The sequence below is a fragment of the Tinamus guttatus genome, unplaced genomic scaffold (genome assembly GCF_059628265.1).
Source record: "Tinamus guttatus ecotype Peru unplaced genomic scaffold, ASM5962826v1 Tinamus_guttatus_pri_ptg001150l, whole genome shotgun sequence".
Taxonomy (NCBI): Eukaryota; Metazoa; Chordata; class Aves; order Tinamiformes; family Tinamidae; genus Tinamus; species Tinamus guttatus.
Window position 1 is genome coordinate 1,974,929 of NW_028289684.1, and position 24,413 is coordinate 1,999,341.

The following is a 24,413-nucleotide window of genomic DNA, read 5'->3' on the forward strand; positions in this document are numbered from 1 at the left end:
CACTCAGGGTTTTGCATAGTTTGTACCCACCGAGTACAATTTGTTTTCACGATCTGCCCAGAGGGAGCCAGTCTCCTGCTTTCTATCTTCAACTCTGCTAAATATCCTCTATTCTGGATCCCGTTGTTGCTTTTATTCGGGCAAGTTGCCCAATTTAGTCCATCAGTAGTAATGGTAAGGGGAAGAGGAGAGAAACCACAACAAGTGTTGAACTTCCCTCCTCTCCCTTCTAAGGATCTGGTCTTATCACAGCACATGGGAACCTACCAAAGCCTTTAATGGGAGCTATTTATTTCTATAGCAGCAGAAAATCCAGAGTAAAAATATAAAAGATATTGCAGTTGCAATCGTTTGTGGCACCATTAAGTTCTGATGCGTGCTGCAAATCCTGCACATAGTCCATCCACTGGTAGACAACTTTCTCAGTATCCATCAGCTGTAACAGATACTTTTTAACAGCTGATTTCAAATTCCTTTCCTGTCAGGATCAAATGGCTCATGCTGGTTCCATGGCTGAACCTGGGAATTGTGAAAGGGGGCTACTATGTTTGTCCGGATGGAAATGTGCTTGCTCCGTGTCAGGTCTGCCCCACATGCAGGAGACATGAACATAAAGCTGAGCTCAACACACAGCCCATGGCATCACTGCCAAGTTTCTACCAGTTTCAAAAAACACCTGCTAAATGTCTCCCCTTTTCTTAGGCATTATCTCCTTTCTCTCCTGTCTCATGCAAGCGAAAAGATGATTTCCTTCCATTTCACTTCATCACACTTTATTACGCGTTACTAAATTCGTCTTGCTGTCTTTTAGAAGAGCTACTGTCTCCTCCTCAAGCTCTTTATTTCACCTATATTTGAAGGGAATAAAACCCATCCAACCTCGTTATTTAACTTAAACTCTTATGCGTCCTTCCTTTCTTTCACAACCTTTGCTTTTCTTATCTATGCCTTTCCACCCCTCTCTACCTCCTTCTGAAACCTTTCCCAACAGCCCTCCGACTTGAGCTTCTATTCTCATGCTTTACACTGCTCAGACACCTCTTTCTTAACTTTGATTACATTCTGCATTTCCTTTTACAAGCACATCTCCTCCCATCCGTATTCCCACTGTATTTATATTTATCGCTAAAAGGCAAGCATCACTCTTTGTTAGACAACAATACATCTTTGCGAACACCTTCCCTCTGGGTCATAGCCCCTTTATCTCGCTTGATTTTGCTTCCTTAATTCCTTCTCTTGCGTTTCACTTGGAGTTCAATTTTTGTGGCCACTTTCAACCTGAATTAGATGGTGACTACTGTCCAAAATCCTGTCTCTTTTCACCTCAGCTTTTACATAATGCCATCTTCTTCAAGGACATGCAAAGAAACAGAGAGTCTTCCCCGTGCTCTTACAACACACAAAGGCACTTGGTTCTTTAAAACATCATGTAGCTGTTAGATGGATGATTCCTCTCACTTAGGCTAACTCAATTCAACCTAATCAACAAGACAACTAGATTGAACCATTGTTTAATGGTGCCTCTCTGTGCCACTAACACAAAGGAAGCTTACGGAGAGGCCAAGATTTTAGATGGTTAAAGGACATTTTCACACTAACAGTAATAATCTGGCATTATTAGTTTCATTTTTCACAGGAAGAAACAAAGAGAGAAGGTGCTCGCAACCAGTTCACAAGTAACGCAGAAAGCCAGCAGAAGAAAAGAGATCAGAGATGTTAAATTTCTGACCTTTTTTCCCCAGAATTATTCACCTTTAAAATAAGCCCTCTGAACTGATTTGCTCCATTTCATGTCCCCGAAACAGAAAAATACTTCTTTCAGATAAATGAAACAGAGACGAGAGGTAGGAAACATGTGAGATCGTCGTTCCTTGTGACCAAGGGTGCACAAATATTCCTAATGCCACCACACTATGGTCCCACACTATGGTCCCATTTTATCCCTTTAGTAATGTCTGACCTACAGGATACCCTGGGGAAAAATACAGTACTAAACACATTATACTGTGTGACTTGATTTTCTTCTTACTGGAATAGGTTTCCATAGATCTACAGTGTTCTGTAAACATATGGAACAGCCACTCTCTTGATACCTATTTCTTTTTCTCCAATTTGCAGCTGTTCAGCAACCCCTAAAAATAATGATCTGGTACCTCCCCCCCCCCACTCACTCATCCCAGGGAATAACAATACACTGGGATAAACTTCCTGAAGAGTTTATGGAAAGCTCAGCTTTGGAGACCTTCAGCAAGAGGCTTCACAAACATCTGATAAAAATGACAGTGGCAGAGCTGGCCCTGACTTAGAGAATAAGACTGACCTAAATGTTTTTATGGAGTCCTTGCAGCCCTGCCATTCCACAATGGCCATTCTACAATTACTGTCCCTGTAACTGCAATGGTAGTCACTTCTAGAAGGAAAACGGGGGAGCACTCACTGCATTTTCAACAGCCTGACTGTGATTCTGAAGCAGAAACAAATCTCGCCCCACAAAACCAAGCAGCTCTCTGCAGACACACAGCATGTGCTCTGATGGTTACTGGTCCTTGCACAAAGAGAAAACCCTGTCTCTGAGCCACACCTGAAATCTTGATTCATCCTCATCTCCCTTGGCCCTGCTCCCATTCAGGGCATGGAAATCTCTGTGCAACGTAGCAGTAACACCCAGATAACGTGCATCATGATCCATTGAGGAAAGCTGAAAAAAGGATTAAGCCCTCAAATTGCAAACATCAACCTAAACTAGCAGTGCTCATAAACGTATAACTGTAAAGTCAAGTAAAACAAAAGTAAACCAATGAAAACATGTAAAATAAACAAAAAAAAACATGAAAAGTAACTAGCCCGTAACAAATAGTGAATGCCTGACACCACATGCCAGGTTTTAGTGAGGTTCTCAAAAATGCCCTTTCCCACAAGCTGCTTATAAACTCATACAGGAAACTCAACTTAATGGGAATTTACACCTACAGGAGATTATGTTTCCATATCGATTCTTATTGCGGTTCTCGTCTTCCTTGGCTGTATCCCAGGATGCCGTCTGCCCCTCAGGTAGTGCCTGCAAAATAAACAATAGTGCAGGATTTATAAAAATCTAGCAATGCCTTCAGGGGAATTAACACAACGGAGCAGGGCAGAAATCAAGGTGCTGTATAATTCAGCAGTGGTCCAATCAACCACTGCTCTTGAGGAAAGGGCACCTCTAATAACTAGAAAGCAGAGCTTGGTGCAGAACATTTGCATCTTTGGGCTTTTGCTGGCAAAGAAGGGTTTCCCTCTTGCAACTTCAGACTCACAAGTAGCAGAGAAATTTGTTCTGGGGGCACGGTCCCAGGTCAAGCTGCTTTTCCCCTGAAGAACTGCTTCTGCAGAGATTACATGCACATACCTAGGAGAAAGCCCTCATGGGGAAAACCCACAGGAATCAGGCCTTGCTATTCAAGTAGATATTTTCACCTACTTCTATATTAATAATGGGGCGATGTCTTCATTATTCACACTACATAAGCCATGGGTTCTTTTTCTTTGAGAAAAAAATATAGAGCTGCAGTGCGCTGGATCATAGCTATGGAAGTGAGTCAAAAGAAAGCAAAACATATAGACTGCGACAATAAAGAATCATCCTCCTAAAATCTGCTCTTTTAGAGGAGAAGGGATGAGGCAAGGAAAGTCTAGTAGCAAACCAGGCTTTTCCAGCTTGGTCCTATTGTGAATTATTGTGAACACAACCAGCGAGCCACTTTCCCTGGAGACATGTCAAGGAAAGATCTTAATGTCAGAGGCAGGAAAAAGGCAGTCGTCATGGGACCTAGCTGGAGGGTGGTCTTCCTCCTCCTTGGAACTGGCCATAGGAGGGATGATCCCTCCCCAGGATCATCAGGGCATGTCAGCACAGGCAGATCCAAGTAGCTGGAGCTGCTGGATCCTCCTCCAGTTGCAACAGAGGAGAGTCACAGTCAGAAGACAACTGTTGTTCACCACAGCCAACTTGCATACTGATTCGGTTGCAAACGTAGGTGAGAAAGAACAGCTTCCACCAGATTTTTTTCTGATCCTTCTCCTCCAAGATCTACTTCCTAATGTGATCCTACCTTGCTGAAAACAACTACAGCATCACAAATTCTATTATTTATAATCCCTAAGGAATAATGCTTTTTTATAATGCAGTCACCACAGAATCATATCATCCTCAGTTAGCAGCAGGTAGCTTGACACAGCTCTACAGGAAAATGAATTTATCTGCATTCTCACAAGCCATCCAGGCCTATTACAGTGCCTTAATGTAACTGCAGAGAGACACAATTTTAGGATCTGCAGGCTGACGCGATTACAATCAAACATAATACGAGCGATGAACTGGCACCTGATCATGGGGAATTTGCCTCAATGGGGTTGGAAGCCAGAAAACGTCAGGCCTCGCAGCACTGCCCTGAGCATCGCTGACAAAGCTAGGAACAGCAAGGTCCTATTCAAAAGCCTACGAGAAAGAGTAATAACTCTGTAATTGGCAGAGGCTTTGATCACGCATAGATTTCCTTTCACAGACAGCTGTTTCCAAATAGTATCTCATCTCTTGGGAAAAAAAGAGAGAAATCCACACACAACAACAACAAAAAAATCCTTGAATAAGAGAGGTGAGATAGGTTCATTTTCATCTTCAAAGATTGAGGAAAAAGGTGCCTTATTTTCTCTTCTACTAATACTGAGTTACAGCAGATTGATCAGTGATGGCTGCAGTCATTAGACATCTAATCACAGCTCTCTGAAAAGGAAATAAGCTCTTTCCTCACTTTCACACATGGGGAAGGCTATCTTGGCCATGGGAAACCTGCTCAGGCCCAGTAAATCCTATATTCTTATATTCCATTCTGTCCTATGACTTCAACATTAAATTTTCCTCTAAAATTTTGGTATTTTGGTATTTGCCTGACAGAGCCGCCAGAGATTTAACAAAACCTGGGACTGTTCACCTCAAGAAACACCAAAATCTCTACTTTGCACCAAACCAGCCATCTCCATTGGATGAGATGGGGCAGATTCCTGATGAGTGAGGAACACCCCTCTGCAAAAGTGGAGTTTATTCCACCCCTTTTCTACACAGCAGATGAACAAAGTGGAGTATCTGCAGGACGGATCATCTCTCCTACGGCCATGGCTCCTATGACTCATCTGCAGTGCAGCACATGCAATTAAAACTTGAACCCACAGCTGAAATATTAAAGCAAGAATCTCACCAGAAGTTTTGTCTGTTGAGTTTTGGTTTGTACAATAAATATTTCTATGCTTTCAAAACAGGGTGATATTTCTGTTCCTCTCTGTACTATCAGGAGTGGTAAACTAGCATGGATCACCCAGGTATCTTCTCCTTGCTCCTTATTTGATGATTTTAAGCTATCCACAGTAAATTCTCTGCATTCTTTTTGTTTGTTTGATTTGTTAAGCGCAACATTTCAGTGTGCAAAAGTCTGGGCTCATTTCTTAAGCTTTTCTTTTGTACTTCAAGAGAAGTTTTGTAAAATATATAACATTTTCCTAGTTGTGAATATGTTATAATGATGCTTTTGGACTAAACTGGTCTATATTTTATCTGAAATTACAGGCAAGTTCTCTAAAAAAGAAGCCACCTTCATCTCCATCAAGCTTTTAAGCATCACGACCCAAGTATAACTGAAGCACTCGCATTAAATTGAGGCTTAGCACAGGCCAATTTACATTTCCAATGGACGCATTTGGCGAGTTTGCTGCTTGTTTTTCATTTGCAGAAAAGGACTCGAGTCCTTCCTTCGCACCCGTCTGCTCCAGCGCTGCAGTTTGCTGCACGGAGCCTTCGGAAACAGCATCAGCTACCAGCGTTGCTGCTCCGCTGGGTGAGCACACCAGTGGGGGCACAACTGCTCCCACCACTGTGCTAAAAGGCTGCTTTGGCTAAAAAGAAGCTAAAAAGAAATATTTCAGACAGTTCAGCTTCCCACTGTGGTTCACAGCAAGGGCACACAGAGCTTTAGGCCAGCATAGTCCATGGTTTCAGCAAGACAAAAGCTGTTTGACCTCGAGTCTGAGCCTGAGCTGCAGGATCTAGTCTTTAGACCAGAAAGAGGACGTGCAGCCACTCGCAAGGGAAAGGGTTAAAATCCAGAGGTTTTCTCTGATTCACTGTCACTGCAAAATTGCTTGAGGAAGGAGCTGCAAAATCCCAAATAACTAAACGATCTCGGCTACGCGGCAAGAGGAATGCACTTTGATGACATCCTAAATCACATTCGAAAATGAGTTTGGAGGCTTAAGCTTATTATCTCCGTAGCAGGTAATCGGGCTCACAGTAAATCTGGGACTAGTATAGTAGCTCGCAACAAATCACAGTCGATAGGTGCTGAAGAACGAACTGGTGACATGTGAGCAAGTCCTGCTTAAAGGCTTGCACCTAGGCCAGCTTTTGTCACACTTTGGACACAGATAGGGCAGCGCACCCCAAATAACTCCCCAGGGATGCCCACATCTACACTGTGGCTACCTTGCACCACCAGTGACAGCAGCTACATGGTCATTCCCTGACTTTTTCCTGTGTGGAAATATTCCTCTGCTTGTCCTGGAAAAACATGCTACCTTTGCTCTAATGTTATAGAGGTGAAAGTATTTTTCGAACAAACAGAAATGCAATTTCTCGGCAGCCAAGCGGACATGGGAATGGACAGAGATATGAGACTGCCACATCTGACCGTCTTTGATAACACGTTACCAAATAAGCTGTAAGTTATGCTAGCAGTTTGCAAAGAAAGGAGAAAACCAGCTCCTTAAAGCAAAACACATTCAGAGGTCACACAGATATCAGTTTAGGAAAATACATTTTAAGGGCGACATAAAGCAAAGTTTTTGGCCAGTTCTTATTAAAGAGATTACCAAGCATTTTGCAAAACAGATTTTCTGTTCTTCCAGATTCCAGCTCAAGAGGCTGCTTTCTGCCAACTCTCCTCCCTTCCTTCCACTGGTTTTTATGTTCCTCAACATCCTCCCCATATTTGCGGTATTACTGTTCGTGGTTGCACGCTGGGGCTGGAGCGCTACCCGCATCCCATGCTCTGCAAGCCAAACTCCACCACCTAAAATGAGTGCCATTTAAGATAATTACCTCTGATTGAAGGGTAGGCTGCTTCCTATGATTTCAGAGCTGGTGGAATTCTCCAGGCTATTTTTTGTAAAGAAAGGAATTATGCAAATCTATATGTCATCATCATTATATACATATGCGGATAGCACTTTCTGCAAAAGGCAGAATGTGTGGAGCCAAAAGTTGCATTGACATTTTTCATGCTAATGTGTTATTTTGATAATTACCAATGCCCGTGCCAGAAAATTACATATATGCCAGCACCTGTTTCCTTCTTGAACATCAAGAACTAGATCTTATGGCATCTGTAAGTGAGCTGCATGCAGCTTTGGGTGCTATTCATGGAAGTGGAGCCTAAGGAGGAAAGCTAAGCAAAAACTATGAGAATTAGCACCTTTTGCATTGCTAAACACAGCTCTCTGTATTGACAGATTAATTAGCATGCTTGATTGCGGGGCACGACTGAGTAGACCCTGGTAACAGCGTTACCACAAATATCTGCTATGGCAGCTTTTCAGGCCATCTGATCAAAAATCACCCCCAGGTGACACCCAGGGCACCTGCTGCTCAGTGAGAGCATAAGCCGGCACCAGTGAGGCAAATCCCAGGGATTCATACATGCAGGGTTGAAAAGTGAGCTATTTTCTCTAAATTACGTATTTTTTCACAGCTGTTATGTTATTTTTAAAGAGTTTTAATGCCACCATGTGCATTATTACTTATTGCCTTCCCACAAGATTACTCCACTCATTAGAATTATCGCTTGTTAGAGCTAAGTCTCACAAACATTTAATATTCTTTCCCTCTTCTGTTCTTCTGTACTCTCTTCCAGTTCTTCCCTCGTGTCATGTTTCATCTTGTCTTGGCTTTCAAGTTATGTTCTTGGTATTTCCAGCTTTTGGAACTTTTTTTCTTATTTTTTTAGCAGCTTTCTCACTGCCTCTCTTCGCATTGGAATTGGAAGAGCAGATCAGTCAAATGTATCCCGAGTTTGGGGTTTGAACATACGGGACAACTCCATCATCATTTCAGCGACACCAGGTTGCTGACTTTGCTTTCACAATCCTGCACACAGGCAATTAAGCTGTGATTTAATGTGATGGATTGATGCAGAGTATCAATGGTCTTGAACAGAGAGAAAGCCAAAGCAAAAGCCCTTCCTTTGCTTAGATCCTTCCTGTAGCTAAAAATGAGACTGGGGGACTCCAAACCCTTCACTCAGTTCAGCACCTCAAATATTTACTACCTGCGAGGGCACACACTAACAGATCAACATGATGTTGGGCTCCTACTGCAGTAGTAGACACCTTGTCTGTGGACCCAGGAAACAGCAGGCACCTTGAGATTGCCCCTGCTATGAAATACCAGCCTTATAAACAGAAATAAGATGAAAGAAGGATTAAGACAGCAAACAGATTTAAGAAAAACCTGTTATCCTCCTCTGCTGAGCATGTAGCCTTAGTCACGAGTCCAACCTGTCCCCTTAGCGGGTGCTCCTCTCACCTCATACTCCTCCTTGAAGCCGTAGCCCTGGCCTCGCTTCATCTGGGTGATGTGCTGCAGCAGGTCGGCCACGCGGATGGCCGGCTGGAACTGTCCCCGGGGGTAGGACATCTCCACGGGCTCGCAGCTCCGGTACGGGTGCGTCTGGATGGTCAGGGTCGGTTGGGTCATCTCTCCGTGGCTACTGTCTGTTTCAAAGATAGGGAGGTAAAACACGCTTTCGCCTATCTTTTATTTCCACTCTATTTTGTTTTCCCACCCCCCATGGGCCAACACAGGCAAAAGAAGGTAAAGAAAAAAGCACACGTGCCTATAGCCTAGAAAAGCTGTATCACAGACAGTATTTTTTGTGCCAAGTAGGCAAACACCAAAGAGATGAGAACATAACAAATATAATCATATAGCATACATAGAAAAACAGCACGTATCATAACTGAGTGCTCTGCACAGGAACTCTGCTGCAGTTCCATACCTTTCACCACAAACCTGCCAAGAACATTACTGAGCAGCATGGACAGATGAGCGATAGTCAAGATTCAGGGGGTACAACAGGAGCTAACGGAGAGGGGCCCAGTTAACAGAGAACATATTACTAGCACTTTAAACAGGCACGTTAGGCAAATGAAAATGATCTGCAAGTTTAGGCCTAAAACTTACACATCAATCCTAAACATATAGCATTAGCAGCATGAATAAAATAGCACAGAAAATATAGTTACCTTGCATGCAGAAACTTAAATTTCCAAATAGTATACTTACAACAGAAAGTTCCATAGAAACAGATTTAAAAAGCTCTATCACTATATAGATGGAAATTGCAGCTTCCTATATCCCTAATAAAACTCTGGATATACAACACAATATCCCTAAAGAACTGACTAATGGCAAAGAATTAAAATCAACAAACATTTGACTGTTACAACATTTATTTTTAACGTAACTCAGATTAAATGCAAGGTTTAGCTTCTTATCTACCACAGTTGCCTCAATTCTGGTGGTTTCCCAAACGAACCATTGCCTTTTCTTACTATTATGGGTATTGGAAATACACAGACTCCCTGGCAGAGAACGACCTTCTGCATCAGGGCTTTCTGGTCTTAACAAGTAACAGCAGATAAGCAAGAATAAAAGATACCTTCTTCCAACTGTTGAAAAACATAAAGGTTGCTTACGGCTGGCTCAATTGTTATGGCAGATTTACTGTAAAAGCCAAGAACCTAAACACCGTCCCATGCCAGCAACCCTGCAACCATGTTTCAGAAGGGATAAACGTATTTTTGAAGCTCAGGTTCTCCAACACATTCACACTTCTGGGTTTACAGAGTTGTGGCCCTGGCAAAGCAACCCTTGCATACAAAATGGGAATAAATTTGGAATTTAAGGAAGAGTAACGTTCAAAGCATTTGTATAATCACCCCTAATGCTCTGACTAATGACAGTGTGAGAACTCTGAACAGAGGGAATTTCAAGGCTTATTAATTCCCCTAGCTGGATTCGCTTTCCCAGTGCATCTCTCCTCCCTTATTCCCTATTAGCCTCCTGTAATGGAAAAGAGAAGATTTTATCGCGGGCCATTTCCGACAGACGTACTATGCTTAATTTTCCATCATTAGGTTTAATACAAACCCAATTTCACAACTGGCTTCTCTGAGGAACCTACATGCAATGCCACATTTTTTATCAGCCCCAATTAAAAAACATTATGCTGTTCTATCCGAGAGGGAGTCTTAAAACTAATGTATGGTTCTAGCATTAATACAGGGAGGGCACACACAGAGCACAGGCTGCCCAGCAGTGCAGCTCAGATCAGTCACCCCCTTCACTGGCAAATTATTAATTTCTCTCTTCATCACATCTGTTAATTCTGGCCTGTTTGGCTCCTGTCCTTCGGTGATTTCACAGGGAGAGGTGAAAGGGAGAAGTGCATCCCTCTCTCCCTTGTAAAACAGCTTCTTTGCTTTGCTTTCTGGGGATTTCTGCTTAGAAAAATAAAAAATAAAAAAAAAATTAAAAAAAAAAAAAAAGAAAAAGCTTCACACAACACAGGTCATTCTATGCTCAACCCCAAAACACGCTGAGGTCTGAAATGAAGACTATCACCTCCTCTGGGTTTCTATGACAAACGTGTCCTGCCTGTCCCCCAAACCCCAAGCTTGGCACTTGCACCACCTTGGGCCGCTGACAAGTCTCACCGCAAACTTTTTATCTGGGCCAAGAGAAAACGAGAGGGACTTTTATGGAGACAGATTGCTGTGTACAAGGTGAGCCGCGCGCTCATACGTTTTGCTAATAAAATCCGACGCAAGAGACGTATCGCAGCATCTCTGTCTAACCACAGCGTGAGCATGAACCTACACGCGGTTAACGAGGCCCTGGAGCGAGGCACCTCATGGGCACCTGCGGAGGGACCTTTGCAGTAACTCCATGAATGATCCAAAACACAGGGTAGGAGGCGAGGGAGCGGCAAAGGGATCTCTCCCTGGGAGCATCAACCCAAAGAGCCCTTGGAGGGCTTACAAACAGGCTTCGCTTCTCCTGCCACTTGCAGCCGTAAAACGCATTTTGCTTCTTCTGACACTTTTATTACTGGAAAGGCAACAAAAGCAGCAGCCCCTCAGCAAAATCAGACATTTGTTTTAATTGTTGCACTTTGTGAGTCACAGTTAATTTTCCACACCCCTCTCTCCATCCCCCCGCTAACAAGCATCCCCTCCTTTTCTTGCAAATATGGATAAGCCTATAGATCAAATGAGCCTAAATTTTTGACAGTACCTCTAAAGAAACTCTTATGAAAGTTTCCAGTGAGAAAGAAAAAAAAAACAATTATGAAAACAGGTATTTTTGGAAATAATTCAATAGCCCTCTAACTAGTAAGAGCAGAAAACCATGCAACACATTTTGGATTGCATTTCACACCCACACCTTATGTTTAGTCATACGGGCTTGTTCTGCTGGGATCCTAAGGCACGAAATTTCACTGAATACCAAAGGCAGAACGCGATTTTGAGAAACATCTCCACATTGAAACAACTTCCATGATGGTGATTCCATCCCAACCTCCCAACTTGTGCAGTTGAGTGTCTTAATTGCAAGCTGACTCTGTTTAGCTTCAGCTTCCAAGCACTGAATCTTATTCCACCTTCTCTCAACTAGATTAAAACGCCCCTTGAGTGTTTGAAATCTTGTTCCGTGCAGGTACTGATCAAATCACTTCCTCAGTTTCTCTCTTTGATAAAGTAAATCAATGGAGAGAGCTTGAGGTCTCACTAGGGCACATTCTTCTGAGCTCCAGGTCCCTCTTAAAAGCATCTCCAGTTATCCCAAGTTCTTCTGGAGTAGCTGTAAATAAAACAGGTACCTGGTACGCTGCTGGGACCAAGCTGTGTGCAGTAGGATCATTTCCAGTATTAGCAGCTGCAGCAGAAAAATATTCTGCTGGCTTGTTTGGTAACACTTTTGATGTCACACTCTCGCTCCCCATCTCAAGATACCCATCACCAAAGCAAATGTTTTGGCTTCTGGAAGACAGCACTTTCATGATGAGCCTGTCAGTTCACAGAATGTCCTCAAGTACTACTAAAGGCATATAAAAAACAAAGACAAACACCCACTCACTGGCTCCCTTATAACTAGCTTGATTGCGGAACTCTTCTGGCGTCTCACCTTATCACTTTGGGGGTGCAAGTGTACACAGTCAAATTCAAAGAAACATTGGCTACACCATAATTTCCCACAAGCTCTCCCTGCTTATGAAATTGCACTCAGTGGTTCTCTCCTTTTTGGAGAGATAAAGTTGCTGGAGCAGCCCGTGAGGTCCAGCGCTGCCAGGAGAAGCGCAGCAGAGCAGGGGGTGCTGAGAGAAGCTCCAGCCGAGGATGGATGATGGCATCTTCTCCTGCTGATGAGTAACCCGAGGGCGGGATATTATTGCCTGCCTGCTGCTACACCACCTTTCATTATATACTTTCCTTGCTGTCCAGACGAGGAAAATACATGCATCTGCCTCCCGAGAAAAGCTGATAAACTCCTCCATACATGTCACGGAGATGATGAAAAAACAGATGAGAAATTAGATTTGCAGGGCAGCATTTGCTGTGTATGGTCAGAGCGCCAGGCAATGTACCCGTTACACTGCTGGGAAGGGACCTGCTCACCCTGAGCAGCATTCGAGATGGAAAATTTAGATCCTTTCATGAGCATTATCTTGTTTCATAAACAGTTTTGTTGGTCAGAGATAGATATCTACACATACACTCAGATTTTGATTTGCTGTTCGGAAAAAAAACAAAAACTAATCTATGCCTCTAACAACTAAAGCAATGCTGCACTGATGCGTGAGCTTGAATACAGTCTTTTTTTCCAAACTTTTGCTTCAATATAATGACAGGCCTATCATCTCTGCTTATACTTTTATTCTCTTAGTCTTGGCAAGTGTGTAACACGATAAGACATCCTTTGCACAAAATAAATTATACTGCATGGTGTTTGTGATGGATTTAATTACACACATATCCAATCTCTGCTCTACTAGAGTAAGGGTTGTCAATTATTTGGCATCTTCCAAGGATGGCTGCAGCATGGCAAATATCTCTTCCCATTACACTAGGGATACAGTGGTACTTGGTAAGATTAATTTGCTTTTATGTGCGCATCAAGGCTTTATTGTATGATAAATATCCAGCTCTACGGTAATACGGTATACACATTACAAACAGTCATATGGCAAAGCCGAGTTAAACCATCATTTGTCTAAAAATACCAATTCAGCTACACAAGGCACATTCCTCAGGAAAAAGCCTGACACCACGCTTGACAAAGCGGAGGATACATCTTTCATTTGGAATGCTCTGAAGAAGCTGTATGGGCATGATTTGAAAAAAAAAAATGCTGGAGAATTTTTCCTCTAGATTTAAGAGATTTTTAAAGACCAACTTGGAAATCAGCTTACAGACGTGCACTCCAATCTCATAAAAAACACCAGTTATATACACACACACATACATATTCACCAGATAGCAAAGAAGAAACCCCCTTAAAGGTGGAACGATGATGTTTAGGTGATGTGCCCAGCAATCAGATGGTGTTAATGGATGAAGCGAAGGACATCCTCCTTCCTCCAAAAAGCCTGCCCTGATGGCATTTGCTCAACATCTTCTAGAGCTCCTGGCCATGCACATTTCCTCCAAGGACATCCTCTAAAGTCTGCACTACCTCCTATAACATTACTTGTATAAAATGGTTCTTACTGTGATATCGAAAGTAGAAAAACCTACTTCCTTTGTTGTTATTAAGTATTTGTTTTCCTAGCTTAGAAACCTGTGCAAAACATTTAAATCCAAACAAAATGACACAGTTAAAAAGATGCACTATACAGAAAAGTATTAACCAAGCACAGGATGGGGCAGAGGCCCCCAAGAAAACAAAACAAACATCCCTGTATCTTACTATCAACAAACCAGGCAACAGCCTAGCCTTGAGCCATCTGTCATTGCAAACACAGAACATTTATTAGCAACAGGCATCATGCAAGGGAGCAAACACTGCTGAACTGCAGGTAGAGCCTGGTAACGGTGGTGGATGACTGAGGCCCTTCCTAACATCTCTCTCTACTTCCCAGAAATGATTATCGGTCAACTTTGAAACTTATTTTGTCTATTTGCTGATCTTGCTAATTAAACAGCATCTTCCAAAGTCTTGTGAATCTGTCCGACAAGGCAGAACAGCTGTTTCCAGCTCTCATTTGTCCAAGTCACAGGCCAGAAATTTGCTCAAAGCTCAGGGCTGCTCCATGGCCCTTTGGGCTGTTCAGCTCGGGTGGAACCAGGAAAATGACCTGTCTGTGTAAATCATGTCTTAAAAGTGCTCTGTGCTTGACTTCCCATGTGCAAAACAGGGATATTAATCCTTATGCACCCCAGAGACGGTGCTTAGCAGGTATCAAGTTTGAAAGAGTTTTGAATCCATCAGTACAGACTAATTCCAGATTCCTCTCCCCCTCCTCCCACCCCTAAAATTTGCTATTTTCAAAGCTTTATGGGCCTTAGGGAGTTTGCTCTACGCTGTTTTCAAAGCTTTATGGGCCTTAGGGAGTTTGCTCTACGCTGTGGGAGCATAGGTTGTATCTCCAGATGGCTCGTTGTCCCTCAGAGTAGGACACCTCCAGCTGGACACCTTCCAGCTAGCTGCAGGTCTGAGCACTATTTCAAAAGGGCTATAAACCAAATATCAATCTACTTCAGACTTTTCTCTTGACAACACTGAGTCTCTGGGAAACAAGAGCAAACCTTCTGGAGAAAGGCTCATTTATTGCTGTTGGTATTTCGATAGCTGGCTGATCAATGTCTGTATCCTGTCCCTGCCGAGTCTGCAAGGCAAGAAGTTACCCGAGTGATGGGCTACGATTTCTTCCGTGCTAACCCTGGGCATCAACGTGCACCGAGCAATGCTTAAAACAGGTCCGGCCATTAGTGTGCCTGGAATGAGCAGCTATTGCAGGCAATCCAACAGACAGTCTCCTAAAGTCCCCGGTGAGATCCCGATGAGCCACCCTCACCCTCCGGAGGCTCCGTGGGGATCCGTGCCGCCAGGCCCCAGATGGCCAGTCGCGTCCCCAGCGAGAGCAGCTCATACGCTGCGCTACTCCCTTCGAGCAGCTCATACGCGCCTGGACTCCCTTCGAGTGGCTATCTCAGATCTGAGTAACTTTTCACTGATTTGCAGTTTCTGGCAGTTTGCCATCTCTCTTAACCCTGAGCACATTATTTTAAAGCTCCAAAGCTAGAGGTACGTCCTGGTGCTTCACTTCACCACCTGAACATAAGGGGCTGGTTGTCAGAAATGTTCAACACTATCATCTGTCTTTAAAGTTACTGCAGCCACAGACAGCCTACAACTCTCTGAGCTACTATTTATTAGCCTCTCAAATCTATACTTGATTGCTTGAATATTTAGCATTTAATTCACAGCTTACATAAAATGAGGTGAGTCACTTGCTAAAACCCTGATTTCTCCATATGATCTTTCTATTTACAGAGCCCAAAGAAGTCAGCTCCCACCTGCTTTGAACATGCAAATCCTCAGTCCCATTTGCAAGCCTAAGGCACACAGGGCTGAGCTTCACGAGCAGGTACCATCACTGCCACAAGCCAAAACTAAGCAGAAGGCAAGAGAACATGGGGCAATTTCGCTTGGAATGTCAAATCCATTCACAGAAGAAATAACAATGAAACAGTTCTTCTCTAAAATTGAAAAAAGACATACATCATCACCATAATAATGATAAAGCTAGAATACTAATAAAGAAAATCCTGCAAAAGGTCTTTGAATTAATACAGTACTTGAACACGAGATAAATAATGACTTTGGAGCCCAGCCAGTTAACTGTGTTCTCTGAGCATTTTTGAGGCGCAGGGAGTGGTTTTCTCTGCAATGAAGTGCAGCACACCATACCTTCTTCTTACCTAGCAGCGTGGTCGATGGAACAGTGTCTGATGAGACTTTGAGATGAAATTCCGTTCACCAACACGACACGGATCAATGGAAATCAACAGAAGATCAACAGGAAAAAAGTTACAAAAAATGAAACAAGGTTAGCGGTATCTAACACTCAGGAGACTCAGTCTATATGTCATATTGGGAAATGCATAAAAGCAAAGAAAATTAAGGAATGAAATAAAAGTCTGGCACTAGTACCTGAGTAGTAGGAATTCAACAAAGATTTGCTCTGAAGGGTTTTGCTTTGGACAGAAAATGAACAAGGAGAGGGTGATGCTAGGTAGGAAAGACATAAGGAAAAGACTTTAGACATATATTAAGAGAGAGGAAGATCAGGGAGAATGTTCCTCAAAGAACACAGTAATATTGCATATATAAGGCTTATCACAGTGAATTATATTTTTCATCTCAACATGCATATTACATTTATTACAGTGTCATCATGATGGATTCCCTTTAATATAGGGAATCCATCATGATGCCCACACTGTATTAATGTTATTAAGCATGTTGAGATGAAAATATAATCCACTGTGTTTAAGACCTATATATGCAATATTACTGTTTTTGGCTTTCAGAGAAAGATCCTTAAAAAAAAACAAAACACAAACAAGTAAATGCAGTATTAACAGCAAAGTAATCCTGCTCAAATACAATGTACACTAGTATCACAAAAATATTTTAGATGCATATTTTGCAGTTGTTCACAAGTATATAGGTAAGACAGTATATTTTTTCTTAGCACCATGATTTAAGGTAATAAGGGACTTGTTCTTCACCTAAAAACTGTTCATCATCATTCCTACAGTTCTCTCTCCTCTGAGATAGGTTCTTTGAGCAGGTCAAGCATCCCTGCTCTCCTATTTCTCTGGTCAAGGATACAGTAGTAGTTTCCAAATTAATCAAATAAACATGCAAAAGAGGCAAGGATCAATTCTATACAGCTACAGAATTTGTCTATTTTCTTGACAATAAATTTATGAAGTTGGTTTATATACAGGACAGCATGCACACACATTTTTATGGTAATATGTCATTACTAAAATCACATTCTTTTGTTGTCCCTCTGTGTTCATTCTTAAGAGTTGCAAACACTGCTTATCTCCCTTCTCAAAATGATGGGAAACAAGCTAACAAAATCTCAGCACATCAGAAAGATGACAATAGATAACAGAGGAATAACTACTCTGTAATCCAATAGAAGTAGATAAAACTCAGTATGCAAAGCAATTTCAGAAGCAATTCCTGCATTTCTAAAGTAAACATCACTTTCAAACCTTTAGTTATTCTATAAAATGAAGTAGTCACTAATGTGGGGAGTTTATGAAGTCTGCAGTGTTCCCTCCTAAGCTATTTACACGCATCCAGCAAATGAATTCACTTGAACACTGTATTTTCCTGCTCTGTTTTCAAGACTGAGACTATTTGCAACCCTGTTAAGACCATCAGCTGCCTCACAGCCCGGTCTGCAGAAGTACTGCAGCACAGACCATCTCCCACCTGGGGCCTCCTCCCCTTTCTCTCCTCCGTGCACCAGCCCAAATCCAACCCTCCTCTTACTACACCAGAAGCCTGACTACTTTTAAAGAGTGTAAGATAAGGTCAAAAAAAAAAAAAAAGAAAAAAAAAAGTCATTTGTTTGCCTGGGCACTGAGCAGTCTGAGTAGTTAACAGAGCTTTGAAAGGGCATTTCTGAAGAGCGTGTTTGCAAAACCCATCAGGTAGGGGCTTGCACAAGCACAGAGCTGTGTTCACAGCAGTCACCTATCCAGGGGGTCTTCTGCACCTGTTGTGGGAAACCACTGCCCACTGGACTTCATTCCTGAATAGGGATCATTGCTTCATTCAAAAGCGGCTCCACCTCTAAAGAGCAGCACATGAGGCCATACAGGTCCCTCCAGTCATGGAGTATGATGGTCCACTCCTATCTCAAAGATAGGACCAAAGATGGTCTTCTCCTAACTTTTATAGAACTTTGTAAACACCAAAAACAACTCTTCCCCCAGGCCCCCACAAAAGAAAACAAACTGCCATGAAAAACAGTAAAGGTGCTCTTGTATTTTGACATAAAGAAACCACACCTTTGTTTCCTTCTACACTTTTGACATTTGGCTTTATAACTAGTTGTATATTTTGGATTTTTTTTTTTAATTAATGGCCTGCTACCTGTATCATTAAGGCTACTGACCTAATCTGCCTCAACCTCATTCCTTCAAAAGTCTGGAAAAGTCTTCTCCCAAACTAAGATGTCACAAAAGTTATGGATGCCATAATACATCAGTCTCTAGCAAAAAATAGCTGCATAAGAGATCATGAGCTGGAAATCAAAGAGTACCTGCCAGCAAGTCCACAGGGATGTTGAGATGGCTCTGCTGGTGATGTAGCATTCTCCTTGGACAAGCCTGGCTTGGCCTGTATTATCTATAGCCCTGTGGGTGGCATTTTATCATTGCAAAGCTGGAAGAGCAGTCCCTGGGCACAGGGCAGATCATTAGTGCATCACTGGGGGAAATGACAAACTGCTGCTTCTGCCATCACATCGACAGGATGCCAAATTACACAGAATTTATGGGCAATAACAACTCCTTGTGCACCCTTCTGGTCAAAGTATGTGGACAATTTGAGGCTCACCCTGCGGAATATCTATCACCTTGTTTCATAATAACCCTGCATGAGCCCATGTCTAAATGGGACTTTGCCACACTGAGGAAAATGAGCATTTTCCAGAAGTTCTTACAAACTAAGGAGCTATCTCAAGTACTGCAAATATCACCATTTACCTTTACAGGGTTTATACCACTATTGTATTAAAAATACTACCAAAAACATTGGGGAAAATAGACAGACTACAATGAGCCTGCTTCGTCTCCACATTACCTCTGGATAAAACTTAACAAGCTGGAATAACTCATCTTTCAGCAAATATTTATTCCTCCTGCCATATGGTGTCAGAGACACAGGTCAGTTCCATAAAACCTCTCTGGTAACAACCTTGATAACATCAGTATGAATTCTGCCTGAATAAGGACTATTAATGTGGGAGGAAAAAAGGGGTAAGGAGCCTTGCTTTGGGCCAAAAAAGATAAATGCCCATTTCTGCGGTAATTTTCAGCAAAACCTGAGCTCCCTGTTCCAGCCCAGAGGTTACAGATCTTCCTGGAACATAATTACATTTGATAACAAACATCTCTGCCAAATGATAAAATTCAATCCTGTGCTACTGGTGCAGCACAGCAGCCCTCTGCAAAGAGCCCCATTTCACCCCGCCACCCTGACTTTATGGCTCACACTATTTGCATCAGCTTACAGGGAAAAAATAAAAAGCACTGAGATGGAGAAGATGAAGAAATATATATTTTTTACTAATCATAAAGGCAAGAGGACGGTAATTCTCAATGGCAAAAGAATTACCATTCCTGCACCACATGCTTTTTCCAGCTGACTGTATAAACCCAACCCTTTTTGCATTCTTTCTGAAGAGATGGGGGTGAGAAGGGAGCCGCTCTCTCCTGGTGCCCTTGGGACACCCTGACGAGAGGACCCCTGCTCCTCCCTTTGGAGCAGACATCCCCATAAGCAGGGAATCTACGGCAGGAGACCGGGAATCACCCGAGAACAGCAACAAGAGTAGAGCACTGGCCAAGCTGGAGAGATAAGGAGGAAAAAGGCCCTTAGAGAGGGTCTTGGAATTTGTTCTCTGTCAAGCATCATTAAAAAGAGGGGGACAGGAAGGAAAAAAAAAATGGAGAAAAGGACACATATCCTGCAAGGACGCTTACCAGGAGAGGAATATGTCTGCAAGTCTTTTATTCAATTCAACAGTTTGGGAGTTTTCCTACTTTACAAGTTCCCTTTGCTCGATTTTGCTTTTGTGACCCTAAAGAAGTAATTTTAGGATTCAAAGCACTCAGTAGCTGTTGGTGGACTCCCTTCAAGAAAAGAAGGGGTGTCTCCATGTCACAGCTCCAGCTATCTCAAGCTCCCATAACTGAGCTCCAGAAGGAGAGGATGACTATCTACCACATATGTTTGTGTGTGTATGGTAGAAGAAAATTTAAGAAGGAACTTGGCTGTCTTTTAGGAAAGAGTTGATTTACCCTGTAAAATCATATTAGTTAGCAGAAAGGTGACAAAGTAATCCGCCTTACACTATTTGAAAGTTTAAAAAGTTTCCTACAGAAATTCTTAAGCAGGAAATTCCATTTAGACTTACTTATTTAAAAAAAGGGGGGGGTTCTTCCCTTTTCTTCTATTTGTATCATCAGTGCTAAACCCATTCCTATATCAGCATGTGCACATTGCTGCACAGAACAGAACTTACCTCTGCCACATCAGCATCCTGGACTTGGCAGAAAAAATGTGGAGAAATCATGAAGACTTACTGGTAATTATTGCTCGTATTTATATATGTATGTGTGTATATATATATATATATATATTTCAGAACAGCCTGTGATTTACAATAGGCTGCGTCACATAGGGAGGTACTGGCAAAATCTGCAATGATGTCAAACAAGCAGAGAGCTGAAGAAATGTGGCAGGATATTTTGTAACTTGCTTTGCAAAAAGTATTTTCTATAGCTGCCATTTCAAGTAAACAACTCATCTGTTTTAATCAGTCTCTCAAAATGAGAAAAAATATGATGGGGGCATAATATAGGTTTTTTTCTGGTTGGAAGTAAGTTTTAAAAACCTCAGAGTCTGAAGGACACGCTAAGAACTTCAAATCCCCCCACTTTTAACCCGAGCTACCGCTTGCTATTTCGAGGATGCTTGTTACAACACTGTCTTCTGCTATCTCGTCTTTCGAAGATATGAACCACTGACAAGTCCTGCTGTCTTCTTTAGGAGATACAGCTACTCAGCACCTGCGAGAACTAGATCTTGACTCAAGTCAATTTAAAATCAGAGACAAGTCTTCACTGCTCGCCTTGAAGATCCCGAGCACCTATTTATCCATCTAGCAGGTAGGCTACACAGAGTGACAGCAGCAATCTACGCAGGTGGAACTCGGCGTGACCTACACACAGGGGTGTAAGGAAGACTCACTCAGCCTGTCTTGCTCTATCTGAGATTACAAAGAAAGGTTTCAATGATACTTTTAAAAAAAAAAAACACAAGCGTTTTGTTAGTATTTAAGAAAAAACACTTTGGAGATGTTCAAGACAGACAAGAGAGTTTTGGTACACACTTGTGTTTCAGACCTAGCCCTCTTTCAAACTAAAGCTAACTGTCAAAAGGGAGACTGGCATTATCATCATGTCTAAGTTCAGATGTATTTAATACGAAGACGTTTACATGCTCTCAGTCTGGGACCTGGTTGACTACAGTACATCTTTGTGCTGCTTTGCCCACAATACTTTTCCATCCACAGAGAGCTGAGGGGCTGCAAACATTAACTAGGATTATTTTATTGAACTCCTACGAAGAACAAACTGAAGACACTGCAGAAACAATGCTGCCCTTCCTCCTACTGCCGTGTCCTAGCCATGAGACCATGCTTTCTTTCACAACAGTTTGGTACAGAAAATGTCGTTTCACTGCTGTAGAGGGTAGTTAAGTGATTTGATTTGACTTTGAGGAACAAATAAATATGTGCCTTTTTTATTGTCTGATGTAATTACCAAAACAGATTTTATAAATTATTCTCAGCAGACTGAGAATCAGCAGGAATGTTCTCCACCTATCTGACAGTTAAAATAAGGGCAGTATCAGAGATATTTCAGATGGATTTCTAGTGAGTTTTTGCAACAAAGTCTACCATGGTCTTCCCTAACTCTTCAATATTGTGACTCAATAGGAATAGGTCCTTTGAAGACCCTGCAGCTCCCTAAGGGGGATATATCCATTGCAAGCAAGTTAAACTTACTGAATCCATTAACATCTTGGCAGCTGGAAGAAAAAGCTTCTTCGTTGTGAACAGCACTGAGTTTGGTAGAAGTCTTGTCTGAAGTAGCCACAGGACCCATCTCCCTCTGTGTGCTGGTCTGAGTCTCCTTCTGCTTCTTCGCTAGCTTCCTTTACGGCATTTTGAAGAGGGGAGAAAGCAAGGTCAGTTTCCCTTGTTAACAACAACAACAAAGATATATATATTTTTAAAAAAAACAAAAACAAAACACACACATGCAGTTAACCCACTAGGACTGACATGCAGGGACTAGGACAGACTGCTACATGCAAGTCGTACAAGAAGAAAACCCAGGGCTTGACCCTCTAATCGTGAAGAGCCATAAGCATCATGGTGGCACTATGGGACCCCAAGCTGAGCTGTCCCTGCAGCACTGCATCTCAACCCTGCATGGCCCAAGCAGCAAGGGGGGCCACAACATCCCCAGGGACAGGCACGGATTTCTGGAAGCCACTCCGGAATGTCCAGCAGGCACTGGATGAGGGCAGTGGTTAGAGTTGCCAACAGGATGTTGGCACCCACCCCTTGGGGACACCTGCACTCAGGCTGGGTTGTTCACCCAGTGCTCTAGTGAAACAGGAGAACTGCAGCCCCGAGTTGGATGTTTCTCCTGTCCCCAAGCAGAGGAACCAGGACAGCAGCCTCCACTAGAACCAGAGTCAGGGAAGAGCAGGGCAAAATTAAAGGCTGAAAACACTTGAAAAAGGTGCCCAGGTAGATCTAGTTTGGCAGAATGTATCTTTTCTTATTCTGAGGAGATACCAAAAACATTGGCAAGAGCTGAAATGCTGCCAGTTCTGAAAACACTAACAAAGCTAAATGTATAAGCAGCTCTTTTGCAAACACAGCTAATAAGAAAATGGAGAGAAGCAGGTAGAGCCAGCTGCTAAGCTTCCTCTGACATTTGACTGCCCTGTACTTCATTCATATCAGAGCACAAAACTGTTTAAAAATGAATGCGTGACATTCTCCAACACGCACCTTGAAAAAATACCATACAAATCCCTAGCACTGGCAGAAACTTTGCTTACATGGCTTCCACAGATAAGAAAATAAAACAAAATAAAAGGGAGGAAAACAGATCATTGTAAGTAGGAGCTTTAGTTCTCTTCCTCCCCCACAAGTCAAAAAGAAAGAAAAAAAATCCTAACAACTAAATACTAAATCTTTTTGCAAAGAGGTTTTCCTTCACTGAAGTGACACGCTTATGGTAAGTACTACCCATATTTTAAACTTCATTGGATTCTTGAAAGGATATTCCTTGCAAGACCGTTCAACAAGCTCTATTTGCTCACTGCAGATGCCAGCTGGCATTTCTGAGCACATTCAGCAAGCTCCAACCCCTGGTGAGATGGATCAGCCCAGCCAGCTGCATCCATTTGCAAGGAGGGGTCAAAGTGGACCCAAACTTTGGTCTGCATCTGGGGGAAACTACTATTTAAGGCAAGCTGCATGATCCAGAGCAGGGGAGCATAAATTTATAGAGAAATTCCAACAGCTTCTGCAAACTACCAAACAAATGCATCTATCTCATCTGCTCAACCAGGCAAGAACCTGGAGATACCAAAAAGCGGTTTGAAGTCAAAGCCACAGCTGTTCCCCTTGGGGACATAACTACAGGGTGCTTGGCATGCTTGGACCTCACAATCTTGCTAAATCTCCATGGTGCATCCACTTCTGCAGGTGGAGAAGATGCCAAGGGTGGAACAGATCTTGCATGATGAAGCAAAATACTGGCATTTAAGGAAACTACAAGCTTTACTTTCCATACACAGCAATGCGAGTGCAGTTTGGTTTATTTATCATGAGACAGAGCCAAGCAAGCCCACTGCCCCATGCCTGTTCGTATAAGCAATAGCCTGAGAGTACCTTAACTCTGGTCTGCACTTACTTTAATCCTTTAGGTTTGCTAATCATACATGGCTACATGGAATCTTTGCAAAGAGGAATTAAAACTTTCTCAGTGGGAAACACTAGTTCGAAATGCAGATGTCTTTAACGACAAGCACTCCAGTGTGCCAGGGGAGCCCGCGCAGTCCACACTGCTGAGATGCCAAGACATTGAAGCACGGAGAGAGCTCCTGAGGAAAACCCGACCAAGTTATCCATGGCAATAACCTCCTCCAAGTGCCCAGGCTCAGTATCTTTTTCCAGAAACACCAAAACACTACAGGGCAAGCTCATTTTTCCCAGTAACACACTCTTCACACTCTGTGCAGAAAAATATCCCCCAGAACCCAAGACCAGTTCCCCCAAGGCCTGCTCACAAGAAGAAAATAAATAAATAAATAAAACACAAAAAAGGAAAAGCCCTGTGCAAAGCAGTTCTACCTGGTCCTGTAGAAGACAGAGAGGCCCCTAAAACACTGGCTTGAATGCCTAAAAAGAAAAGGTGACATGAGT

At 42.6% G+C, this 24,413-nt stretch overlaps 1 protein-coding gene across 1 annotated transcript in view; it reads right to left on the reverse strand.

Moving 5' to 3' along the window:
- Window positions 1-24,413, reverse strand: part of PTPRT (protein tyrosine phosphatase receptor type T) — a 396,902-nt gene that overhangs the window by 27,875 nt on the left and 344,614 nt on the right. The window contains exons 16-21 of the mRNA XM_088538697.1: window positions 24,342-24,389; window positions 21,972-22,120; window positions 16,301-16,378; window positions 16,069-16,104; window positions 8,609-8,796; window positions 2,971-3,058 (exon numbers count right to left, since the gene is read on the reverse strand). Coding sequence (XP_088394823.1) covers window positions 2,971-3,058; window positions 8,609-8,796; window positions 16,069-16,104; window positions 16,301-16,378; window positions 21,972-22,120; window positions 24,342-24,389 — 587 coding nt within the window. The remainder of the gene's footprint in view (window positions 1-2,970; window positions 3,059-8,608; window positions 8,797-16,068; window positions 16,105-16,300; window positions 16,379-21,971; window positions 22,121-24,341; window positions 24,390-24,413) is intronic.